The sequence below is a fragment of the Geotrypetes seraphini genome, chromosome 1 (assembly GCF_902459505.1).
Source record: "Geotrypetes seraphini chromosome 1, aGeoSer1.1, whole genome shotgun sequence".
Classification (NCBI taxonomy): domain Eukaryota; kingdom Metazoa; phylum Chordata; class Amphibia; order Gymnophiona; family Dermophiidae; genus Geotrypetes; species Geotrypetes seraphini.
The window spans coordinates 154432713-154445856 of NC_047084.1; the positions used below are offsets into that span (position 1 = coordinate 154432713).

Genomic DNA, 13144 nt, shown 5'->3' on the forward strand with positions numbered 1-13144 from the left:
ACAATATAATCAGTTCCCCTCCCATCCCCCCCTCCCCAAGAATCCATGGCCAGTCCAACAACTGAGAGTGGGAATAAAATCTTAAAGGTTCAAAAGTCTACTGCGAGCACGCGGTGTGAGGTCCTGCCAGAAGTGCTCCCACACCTGACAAAATTTGTGACCCAGGCCAAAAGTCAAGTCTCCCACCATGCGTCTCTCCAGTGTTGCGTGCATTATCATTAGGGATCTCCATTGTGCATATGACGGGGGATCACGGGAGAGCCAGTTGGTGAGGATGGCTTTTTTCCCCATCAAAAGGGCTCTGGAGATAAATGCTGACATCCCCCAAATAATGCCCTCGGTTGCGGAAGCCATCGCCTTCGCTCGTGTTTTGTTTAAGTTGAGTTGCTACTGCTATAAGGTTATATATGGTACCGCTCCATTTTATATGGTTAATAGATTCTCTCTAGCATCGTATAAAAATAGTAGAAAATCTCATGCCCTGTTTACCTTCCCATCAGTACAGGGCTGTAAAAGCAAGAAATTTCTGGACCCTACTTTAGCATTCCTAGCAGCTTCACATGACAGAGAATTTCAATTGTTATTGCTTGGAGCCTGATCTTATAAACATTTAGAACTCAACTGAAAACTTTAGGACACTCAGATCAACACAACAAAATTTTCTAACTATTCCTTCTTTGAAAATAATTGGGACCAGAAGAGCAACCATCTTTTCAGTATTAGCTCCCCAGCAGTGGAACAATTTGCCAATTTACTTACGTGGTGAACCATCCTTAGATAAATTTAAGCGCGCCTTAAAAGGTTTCCTTTATAAAGATGCATTCAATATATAGATAGAATAATTAATTAAATACAATATCTTGACCCTAATGCATTAAACAAATAGGTCATCAAATTAAAAAAAAATTTAAGCATTCCCTAAAATCTCTTTTCTATAAAGAGGCTAATATCACATAGTCTGTTCAATAAAACTAAATCTATACAAACTATTAAAATATCTTCATCTTATTCATTTTATACCTTCCTCAAGTGATCCCATCCTTTGTGTTCTTACCTCAAATGTTCCCCTTTTTTATAAATTGTAGTCCCTCCCATCATCCATTTGTACCAGTTTGTAATAGAACAAAAATAATATGTATGTATTGTTTTATTTTATTTTGTCCACCCTGTTTTCTTTTATATAATGGATACATGTTATACGCATTGAATTATATGACATTGCGTAAAAATCAAACATTATTAAACTTGAAACTTATCTTTTTTCAAAATACTTGGGTAAATAATTTCTGTCATTCTTAAATTATCTTTAGTTTATAATCTTCTCACCGCCTCTTCTCATTTTGTTATTGCTGTTAGGTTATCAATTTGTCTATGCTGCTAGTTAAATAATTTATTTCTGTTATTCTTAAATTGTCTTTAGTTTATAATCTTTTGTAAACCGCGTAGAACATAGAAACATAGAAGATGACGGCAGATAAGGGCCATAGCCCATCAGGTCTGCCCACTCTACTGACCCACCCCCAAGTCTACTATCCTAGGGATCCCACTCCTGGTGACAGGTTCCCTTGGCTTAACCCTCTAAGGGATCCCACATAGGCATCTCATTTGCTCTTAAAGTCTTGCACGCTGTTTATGATTACGTGGTTAAGAAGCACGATGTTGTTATGTTACTATTTCAGAAAGATGGTCCTCTCCAAGTTAGATTATTGCAACAGTCTGTACTTGGTTTTCAGATTAAAAAGATTGGATCATGTTACACCTGTCTTGTTGAAGCCAATTCAGGCTCGTCTCACATTTAAACATTTATATCGAATCTATAAGATATTTGCTGGATTATGCCCTGATTATCTGATTTCTCTTTTCCTTTGTCCTCCGCATCCTCTCCAAACTTGTTTAATTTATTTCCTGTCTTTTGATAAAGTAAAATATTTAAAAAATCTGTGATTATATCTTTTCTTTACCAAACAGTTGCAGCCTGGATTTCTCTGCCTACTGAGCTAAGGACTATTTCCTCTCATCTGTCATTCCAAAAGGCTTTAAAAAATACTTGTTTAAAAAATTCTTTGCTTAAACATCTAAACATATTTTTACATCTGTTTTACTGAATTCTTTTGTTGTCTTCTTTGAACCTTGTGTAGGGAGTTGGCAAAATATACGCATAACTACTATTACCATAACCAAATCTGATCAGCAAGGATTCGAGACAGGATCTTAGTATCAACATTTAACAGTGAAATAGGCCTAAAAGAATCTGCCTTCAACCAGGACTGGCAGGTTTCAGAATCAGCGCAATAAGAGCAGTGTTGGCATATCGGGGGAAATGGCCCTCTTCCCTTATAGTATAATAAGCTAATAGGGACTCTATCACCTGTGGCTGCAAAAGTTTATAAAATTACCCAGTATACCCAAGAAGCAATTTTAAAGATTGGATCACCTTTAGTATCTCTTTGACTTGTAAAGGTTTATTGAGAAATTCAGGTAAGAACTTAAGTACTTGGGACCTGGGTTGGCCACTGTTGGAATTAGGGTACTGGGATTGATGGGCCTTTGGTCTGTCCTAGTATGGCAGTTCTTATGTTCTTATGAATTCAACAAGTAAGCCCAATCTCAAGGGGAGGGACTTGAGGCATCTGAGCCACTCAGGGCCTCAGGCCTCTCTCTGTGCATCAGATGATGCACCGGGGAGGGGCCTAAGGCCTGCATTGCAGATGGCAGCCGACAGAAGCAGAAGAGACTGACTGAGCTCCCCTCCTGCTCCTGACTAAAGGTACCAGGGAGGAGTGGGGCTGAGGGAGGAGGGGCGGCCGATAGAGAGTGTCCTCCGCTGGCAGGAGGGAGTGGGCATCCCTCTTGCCATATTTAAGTTTGATGGGATGAGGCGCATCTGGTGGCAGGAGGGAGTGGGCATCTTTCCTGCCATATTTAAGTTCAGCAGGGGGAGCATCTGGTGGCGAGAGGGAGTGGGCATCCCTCTTGTCATTTTTTATTGGCTCGCAAGTGGGTGGGCGGGGGGAGCATCAGGTGGCAGGAGGGAGTAGGTATCCCTCCTGCCTTATTTTTTTGGTTGGGGGGTGGCAGTGGCTTAGGGTGCTGGCATAGGGGGGGGCATGGCACTGAACAGGGGGGGCACACATCCTAACAGCAGTGACAGGAGGCTGCTTTCCCTGTCACTGCTGTTAGGGTTATGCGCATGTTTCAATCGCTCACTGAGCAATTGAATTGGTCGCATTTGCATGCAAACCATTTGCACCTCCGTGCAAATCATTTGCATGCAAACTTGATAGTGAATCAATCGCTGTTGGAGAATCGGCCAATAGCGATTGACTCGCTATCTTTAGTGAATCTAGCCTTATGTTATGTCTTAACAGTTTAGTGTTAAGCCCCAAAGCCCTTAAGCCCCAAGTGGTGGTGATCTCGCCCCACCCCAAAATCCAACCTAGCAAGGAACATCGAACTCTGTGACAGCTTCAGAAAACATGAGGGGCTTAGAAATCAAAGTGGGCTACCATTAAGACATTTTGTTTTTGCCATTAACTCATGATCCCATTTTAAGCAATGAGATCTAGTTACTACATATGGCTTATGGTTAGATTTATTTGATATACCATCCTTCTTTAAAAGCAGTAACAAAGCGGTGTACAATATAAAAACAAATTTAAAGTTAATATAAATCAGAAAGAATGCCAATATCAATAGTAAAGTTTGAGTGAAGAAGGGATAAAGAGTAATACAGAGTAAGTGAAATCAGAACATTCAATAAAAACACAAGATAGAAAGAGAAAAAGACTTGAGAGTTCAATGGATCCCAGGAGGAGTCAATACATCAATTTATACATTAAAAGACTTCTCAAATAAATAGGTTTTGAGAAGGGCTCTAAATTTTTTATGAGAGTTCCGATCTTAAATAGGAAAGAAGGAAATTCCATAAGGGAGGTGAAGTGTAAAAGAAATTCCTACTTCGTGTTACTTTTTAGTGTACCAGTTATAATGATGGGAGTTTTAGACACAGATCATTGAGCAAATGAAGAGCTCTAGGCAGTAGAAACAGGTAAGAGGGCATGTCAGAGTAGAGACATAGAAACATAGAAAAAGACGGCAGAAAAGGGCTATAGCCCACCAAGTCTGCCCATTCCAAATACCTGCCCCCTGATTTTACTCCCTGAAGCTGATAGTCCCTCCACCCACCCAAGGGGTATGGGGGTATGGCTCTATAGCTCATTGTAGCAGTATGGCTAGTAGCTTACTACAAGGTGGAGGACACAACGGCTCTGGAGGATCCTTGATAAGGCAAATTTTTTTGGCGAAACATGTCGGATCATCTAGCCCAGTAGCGTGAGAACAGGATGAATTTAAGTTGAGTATGAAATTCATCAGAAGATTTATTAAGATTTTTAGTATAAAAACTTCTAAAAAAAGTAAATAGGTTACAAAATTAAACTATATCATGAGATAAGATAAAAGAATGTAGGCCAATGAGGACAATAATATTCCCTAATATACACTAATATTCCCACCGGATATAAACTATTATCAAGGGTGGAGGAGGTGTACCTAAGGCCACATTCGTTCACATAATATATTAAATATACCACAAGAGGGTGCTTGAAAAAAAATTTTTGGTACACTGGTAGTAGTGTAAAACATTCTAATTGTTGGGAAATATAGTTGAGATTTTACTACAAGACCATACACTAATATAGTACACTCACACACAGGTTACTGGTAAAAGTCAAAACACTTTATTTATATACACAAAGGGAGAGTAATCAGCTCTGTTACTTCACAGGCTTGGTACTTCTAATAGTCTCCTCAAGCACAGTCCCAGTTTCAGTTGCCTGTCCCTGACATGGCTACACACTTCAATATGCAGTAACTTCTTCTAGCATAATCACGGTTCCAATAGTCAAGGGATAATCGGCTTACCTTATACTTTTCACAAAATCTCCGATATCCTTGGAGACATAGATTTAAGGCTTCTTACTACACAGGGTGCAAGCATCTGAGCTAGGGCCACTCCTCTTCCCTGGAACTCCCCTCAAGTACTGCAGCTAAGCCAGAACACCTTGCTCAGGGCTTCTTTGATCTGTTCTGCCAGAGGGCTTTTAACTCTCTACTTGAGCACTGCCCTCCTGGCCAGACTGAATTAAATCCTGCCTTAAAATAGCCTAGTTCCAGCTTAGAAACATAGAAATTGACGGCAGAAAAGGGCCTCAGCCCATCAAGTCTGCCCACACCATTGACCCACTCCCTGACTTTTATTCCCCTAGAGATCCCACGTGAATATCCCATTTTCTCTTAAAATCTGATACGCTGTTGGCCTCAATCACCTGCTGAGGTAGCTCGTTCCAATGATCGACTACCCTTTCGGTGAAGAAGTACTTCCTGGTATCACCATGAAATTTCCCTCCCCTGACTTTCAGCGAGTGCCCTCTGGTGACCGAGGGCCCTGTAAGACAGAAGATATCTTCTTTCACCTCTATACGTCCTGTAATATACTTAAAGGTCTCAATCATGTCTCCCCTCTCTCTTCGTTCTTCCAGTGAGTACATCTGCAGTTTTTTTAGCCTTTCTTCGTACGTGAGTTCCCTGAGCCCCAAGACCATCCTGGTAGCCATTCGCTGAACCGACTCAATTCTCAACACATCTTTCCGGTAGTGCGGTCTCCAGAATTGAACACAATACTCCAGATGAGGTCTCACCATGGATCTGTACAGCGGCATTATGACTTCAGGTTTTCTGCTGACAAAACCCCTACGGATGCAGCCCATCATTTGTCTTGCCTTGGACGAAGCCTTCTCCACCTGATTGGCAGCCTTCATATCATCACTAATGATCACTCCTAAATCACGTTCTGCCGTGGTCTTGGACAAGGTTTTCTCCATTTCGTCTACAAAGTTGATAAGATTATAACTTCACTTACCAAAAACCACTGTGCACTATGCCTCTCCTGCCAGTCTCTCCCCAGACCAAGATGGCGTCAGAAGAATTTTTGAATTGGAGGGAACAAAAATGGATTCATGAATTGAATGGAATGCAGAAATTGAATGGGCTAGCCTTTTCTGACTAGGTAGTCTTCTGATTGGATGGGTTAAAAAAGAGGGAGGAGTTTCAACTAGACTTTTAAATCTCCTGCTGAGATGCTGACACCATCTTGGGCCGGGGATAGTCTGGCAGGAGAGGCGTTTAGCACTTAGTGGTTTTTGGTAAGTGAAGTTATAATATCAACTTTGTAGAAATAGGGTTTTAAAATAATTCCTCCTATTCTCTATCCAGGGGTGTTCTTGATACAGCGACGAGCGAAACAAGTCACATGTCGGACTGAATTCCCCCCTGACCGAGCATTTTACAGCTTGAATGCTAAGTGCTTAATTTAATAATAATATTGAGTAAAGAAGTATGAATAGAGATATCAAGAAATTGAGATAAGTAGAAAAAAACTTTAAAATAATACGTAAAGTATAGTACTAAATGAATGGACCAGTGACGATTGGATACTTAAATCCTCTGGCTATGAGAGTAATCGAGCCCTGAGTGGGATCGCTGAGGTCCGGGAGAATATTGATGTAGAGAGCTTTTGTGATCAGTTTGCATGTATAATAACATTAAACATGAGCACTTATGTTAGCTCAATGACTAGTGTAACTGCACATAATTGTAGGCAGTTAGGCACATTACTAAGTATTCTAGTACCCGAGTGCATAAGTGCTAGGAGCACCCCTGACCTACTCGTTGTCTCATGATATCAGTGTCAAATCAACTGTATTACAGTGGTCTGTTGATTATGCACACTCAGTCTGTTGGAACCATGAACTTTCTTCATAAAAATTTCTCTAAATGTGGTGTCTCTTAGGGATCACTTTTTATGCCCACTCTTTTTAATCTATATATTGAACCACTTACAAGGCTGTTGGACACCTGGGATATTGATTTACATATTGATGCTGATGAAATCCAGCTTATTACCTAAACAATTGACCCGCGCTCCCTCTCACTCCCCCCTCCCTATTCCACCTGAACTTACAGCACTGTTATAAATATAATCTGCTATCTTCATCTTATCGTAACTTTACGTTGCTATTTATCCCCAACAGGTCCTGTCGGACATTACCTACTAAAATGTACATATTACATTTTCGCTCAGCAAATTGTGTTTCTATACTATTGCCTCCTGAGGTCTCTGATCTCTGTATTTACTCTGAATATCTACTTATTGTATTTCGCTGAATGTCCAGCACTCTTGATTGTAAACCGCCTAGAAGTCGCAAGATTGTGGCGGTATAGAAGAATAAAGTTATTACTATTATTATTAAGTTTACGAAAGAAAATCAAGAAGCTGTTTCTGGGTTCAACAGCAAGCTCCTGGTTCTAATGGACTGAATGAGTAAGTATGATCTAATTCTGAACGTGGAGAAATCGTCAGCCATGAGGCTTTCATTTCGATATAATAGCTTAAGAATCTTGCCTGAAACATGCGTTCAGCCATTTATCACTTCATCAGAATATGGTCTATTGACGTCTTTTGTAGATTTGCTATAGTTATCCTTTATCTTTATCTTTATTTTCCGTTGTTTTTCACCTACACATCCAGGGGGGTGGGAGAGGAAGGGGGATTATATCTTTTGTTTTGGTATTATTCCTGATGGTAATGATGGATGGGGAGGGAATTTTTATCTTTTGTATAGATACTGATTGATTATAAGTGCTTGGTTGATTATCATTATTTGTATATAAATTGTATTGCACTTTTTGTTGGCTTTAAAAACTAAATAAAGTTAAAAAAAAAAAAAAGATATGGTCACTCTTGTTCAATGTGATAATGCCCTAAGAACATAAGAACATAACAATTGCCGCTGCTGGGTCAGACCAGTGGTCCATCTTGCCCAGCAATCCGCTCACGCAGCGGCCCTCTGGTCAAAGACCAGCACCTTAACTGAGACTAGCCCTACCTAAGTACATTCCGGTTCAGCAGGAACTTGTCTAACTTTGTCTAATAACAGCCTCTGGAAGAGCGCTCCAGTTTTCTACCACTCTCTGGGTGAAGAAGAACTTCCTTATGTTCGTACGGAATCTATCCCCTTTCAATTTTAGAGAGTGCCCTCTCGTTCTCCCTTCCTTGGAGAGGGTGAACAACCTGTCTTTATCTACTAAGTCTATTCCCTTCAGTATCTTGAATGTTTTGATCATGTCCCCTCTCAATCTCCACTTTTCAAGGGAGAAGAGGCCCAGTTTCTCTAATCTTTCGCTGTACGGCAGTTCCTCCAACCCTTTTACCATCAAATAAGTCATGTTGTAAAAATTCATTTTTATCATTTGCTTATGTTACAACAATTGAAGCAGATGCTGACCAAAGAAAATGTAATAAAATTGGATCATGATTTATTACCAGCAGATTGGATTATTGTGATTCTCTTTCATTAATGTCTCTTTTGAATGGCTCCAGTTTACAAAGATTGCAGTTAGTGCAAAATACATTGGCATGTCTTATCACAGGATTTGAAAACCAGAGCATATTGCACCAATCCTTTAATAGCTAGATTGGCAGGCTGTTGAAAATGTATTGATTTCAAACTATTGTGTCTTTTCTACAAAGCTCTGAACAAACATTGTCTAGTGAAACTTTCTAGAAAATTGATTAAATACTCTCTTCTGAGGACATTGAACTCGTTACAAAAGGACCTTCTCCAATTACCAGGCCTATTTAACTTATTTATAAATGATCTGGAAACTGGAACAACGAGTGAGGTGATTAAATTTGGAGATGACACTAAAACTATTCAAAGTTGTTAAAATGCAGGCGGATTGTGAAAAATTGCAGGCGGACCTTAAAAAATTGGAAGACTGGGCATCTAAATGGCAGATGAAATTTAATGTGGACAAATGCAAAGTGATGCACATTGGGAAGAATAACCTGAATCACAGTTACCGGATGCTAGGGTCCACGTTGGAGGTTAGCGCCCAAGAAAAGGAACTGGGTGTCATTGTAGACAATACGATGAAACCTTCCGCCCAATGTGTGGCGGTGGCCAAAAAAAGCAAACAGGATGCTAGGAATTATTAAAAAAGGGATGGTTAACAAAACTAAGAATGTTATAATGTCCCTGTATCGCTCTATGATGCGACCTCATCTGGAGTATTGCGTTCAATTCTGGTCTCCTTATCTCAAGAAAGATATAGTAGTGCTAGAAAAGGTTCAAAGAAGAGCAACCAAGATGGTAAAGGGGATGGAACTCCTCTCGTATGAGGAAAGACTAAAACGGTTAGGGCTCTTCAGCTTGGAAAAGAGTCAGCTGAGGGGAGATATGATTGAAGTCTACAAAATCCTGAGTGGAGTAGAACGGGTACAAGTGGATCGATTTTTCACTCTGTCAAAAATTACAAAGACTAGGGGACACTAGATGAAGTTACAGGGAAATACTTTTAAAACCAACAGGATGTGGTAAGAGCGAATAGCATAGCTGGTTTTAAGAAAGGTTTGGACAAGTTCCTGGATGAAATGCCCATAGTCTGTTATTGAGAAAGACATGGGGGAAGCCACTGCTTGGCCTGGATTGGTAGCATGGAATATTGCTACACCTTGGGTTTGGGCCAGGTACTAGTGACCTGGATTGGCCACCGTGAGAAAGGGCTACTGGGCTTGATGGATCATTGTTCTGACCCAGTAAAGCTATTCTTATGTTCTTATGTCTTGAGAGATCCAGGCATCTCTCCCACCCCCTCTACTGTCACATCCAACATTTCTTCCTCTTTCATCCCCAGATCATGTGCAGCATTTTTCACCACTGTCCACCAGACCATGCCCATTTTTCCTTCTATCACCCCTCTCCAGCACAATGCCACATCTCTTCCTCCATCACTATATCCAACATTCCTCCCCCTTGCATTCCCTTGCATTCCCTTCAAATCTGTCCCTCTGATCGCTCTCCACCACCATATCCAACATTTCTCCCTCTCATCCTTGCATTCCCCATGCATCCCTACCTCACTCTTCTCTCTCTCTATGCCCAATTTTCCTTTCTTCCTTTCCCCATGTGCACCATCTCTCACTCACACACTCATGCCCAACAATTCTCCCATTCTATCTCCTTCTTCCTATGTCTCAAGTTAGTGCCTCCCTTCCAGCCTTCGTCCCAAAATTAAGTTGTACGCCCGGGATCCCTCCCTGCCTGGCCCCCCCACTGAAGCCCACCCAGTTACTTCTTGTAACCACACTTGCACCCTCTTACCCCACCTAACTCTGTGCAGGGATGGCATGAGCAGCAATTCACATGCTGCACATGGCTGGCCCACTAGCCTTCCCTCTGATGTCAACTCTGACATTGGAGAGGAGGTTTCCAGGTCAGCTACTTACATGTAGTGTTTGAGTCGTGTCCCTGCATGGAGTTCACTGGGGGTGGTGGGAGTGAGTGCAGCTCCATCAAGCAACTGGGTCGGCTTTGGGGAGGGTGCGGGCGGGTGGGAAGTGAGGGAGTGATCTCCGGCAGGGGCCTCAGCAGGGGGAGGGGGACAGGTGTGCAGGCAGGGATCCCCTGCATCAGCGGCTTCTACTGAAGGGCAGGGAATATCCTCTGCAGCGGACAGGCCGCGTACCCCCAACAAGCAGCCCACATACCCCTAAGGCTCCTCCCCCTTGAATCCAGGATACAGAAGGAGTCTAAGGGAGTCTCTGATTGGTTCAGACAATTAAGACCCCACCCAAGGGATGAGGGGCTTGAAGCATCTGAGCCAATCAGGGCCTTAGGCCCCTCCCCGTGTATCAGATGATGCACTGAGGAGGGGCCTAAGGCCTGAATTGCAGATGACGGCCGGCAGAGGAACAGGAGGAATTGACTGAGCACCCTTTCTGCTCATGACGTAAAGGTACCAGGGAGGAGGGGGCTGATGGAGGTTGGCCTCCCTGCATCCCTCCTGCCATATTTAAGTTCAGCAGGGGGAGATGCCTGGTGGCAGGAGGGAGTATGCAAACTTGATAGTGAATTAATCACTGTTGGAGAATCAGCCAGAGAATTGGCCAACAGTGATTGAGTCGCTATCTTTAGTGAATCTAGCCCTATGTTGGCAAATCTTGTCCTAAACTACTAGTGTAACTTGAAATATTGCAACCTGAACATCTCAGTTTCCATCTGAATGTCTTTTTATATGCTGGATTTCATGGAGAATTTCTATATAAGGCTTAGATGTGTAAATACTTTATAGAAGAATGTATTCTACAACACAGTTAGGGGGATGGTGTAGTGTAAACCTCCCCTGAATATCTTCTATACCAAAGTTGTTTATACAATGAATTCTCCAGACCCTCAGAGGTGCCACCAGAAGCTCAATAAACTTTCATGACTTCTGGCTTTATGCCCCCTATCGTCATCAGGTCACTGGTATATTAATATAGGATGTGCTATGCTTGTCTTGATATATTTTCAATAAATAATTATAGATTATGTGATTAACTTAACTTGGGTGGTTAGCCAAGAGGGACAGAGTCGCCAACATGTTTCACCCTGTTCGGGTTTCCTCAGGGCACAATCCCTCAAAACTATATGCTCTTCACGACGTGGCCACCCGAAATGTGATCTAAGTTCGGGTGGCCACGTCGTAAAGAGCATATAGTTTTGAGGGATTGTGCCCTGAGGAAACCCGAACAGGGTGAAACATGTTGGCAACTCTGTCCCTCTTGGCTAACCACCCAAGTTAAGTTAATCACATAATCTATAATTATTTATTGAAAATATATCAAGACAAGCATAGCACATCCTATATTAATATACCAGTGACCCGATGACGATAGGGGGCATAAAGCCAGAAGTCATGAAAGTTTATTGAGCTTCTGGTGGCACCTCTGAGGGCCTGGAGAATTCATTGTATAAACAACTTTGGTATAGAAGATATTCAGGGGAGGTTTACACTACACCATCCCCCTAACTGTGTTGTGGATTTCATGGAGAAAGCATAAAGGAAGCAAGAAATGAAATTCTATTTTAAAATGCCTTTATAGGGCTATACTTACACAGCTGCCTCTCGTTTTGAAAACTCTTTGATATCCATCGACACATCATGCTTAGGATCTTTATCTTTGATCAGATGAATCCTAAATTTTAAACAAAGGCACATGAAGCAGAAAATGAGACTTAAAACTCATCTTAAACAGAGATAGAGATATATACCTATCTGGAACAATTCCTACCAGTAGCAATTGGAACTGCTAGGTCTTCTAAAACAGTGTTCTTCAACCACCGGTCCATGGACCAATGCCGGTCCACAGAAATTTCCTGCCAGTCCACAGGGCCAGCACGTGCATCAGGCCCAAAACAGTGTTCTTCAACCGCCGGTCCACGGTGCGATCGATGCGGCATTAACTTTGAACCAGCTCCCTCTTCCTAACTGATTCAGGGCACAAAGCCACGGGCAGTGGCTCCTACGGGCATCCTGCGCCTGAACCGGAAGCCTTCTCTCTGACATTGCAACGTCAGAGGGAAGGCTTCCAGATGAGGCACGGAATGTGCAAGGTGCAATTAGTACTATTATGGGGGCGGGGTCTGGCCCAAGACTTAGCCCAGTGTTCTTCAACCGCCGGTCCACGGACCCATGCCGGTCCACAGAATAATTATTTTATTTCTGTCGGTCCATAGGTGTAAAAAGGTTGAAAAACACTGTTCTAAAAGATACTACATGACTATCCACAAAAATTATCTTCATTTCATATAACTATATGTATGTACATCTTCAATATTAACAACAAATGTATCTTTGTATATGTTGATACCAGGTCCTGAAGAAAAGAAATTAAGAAATATTAAAAAGAGAAACACTGTTATTTACTAGTATGAGTATTTCCCTTGCAAAGGTAACCAAAACTATAGACTAGTAACTTGGCTGCCTACAATGTACAACTGTTCACTGCAACAGATGCAGGTAGACTATACAAACATATTAACTCTCATAACTCTCATATTCTATTATGGTGATAGAATAGAAAGGGAATAAGAGGGGAACATAAGGAACAATGACCAGCTAATGCTTAACAATGCCATTACAGCTAGCAGTAAGAGAAATGAAATGTCAGTATAGCATGGGTTATGTTAATTATCTGCTAGCACAGTGTTTCTCAACCTTTTCAAGCCAAGTACCCCCTAAGCCTAACGAATACCAACCG

The 13144-nt window shown here is 41.7% G+C and overlaps 1 protein-coding gene across 6 annotated transcripts in view; it reads right to left on the reverse strand.

Moving 5' to 3' along the window:
* Window positions 1–13144, reverse strand: part of TTC29 (tetratricopeptide repeat domain 29) — a 479583-nt gene that overhangs the window by 266607 nt on the left and 199832 nt on the right. For all 6 annotated transcript variants that reach the window (XM_033940245.1, XM_033940255.1, XM_033940229.1 and 3 more), the window contains one exon: window positions 11999–12079. In XM_033940245.1, the coding sequence (XP_033796136.1) occupies window positions 11999–12079 (81 nt within the window). The remainder of the gene's footprint in view (window positions 1–11998; window positions 12080–13144) is intronic.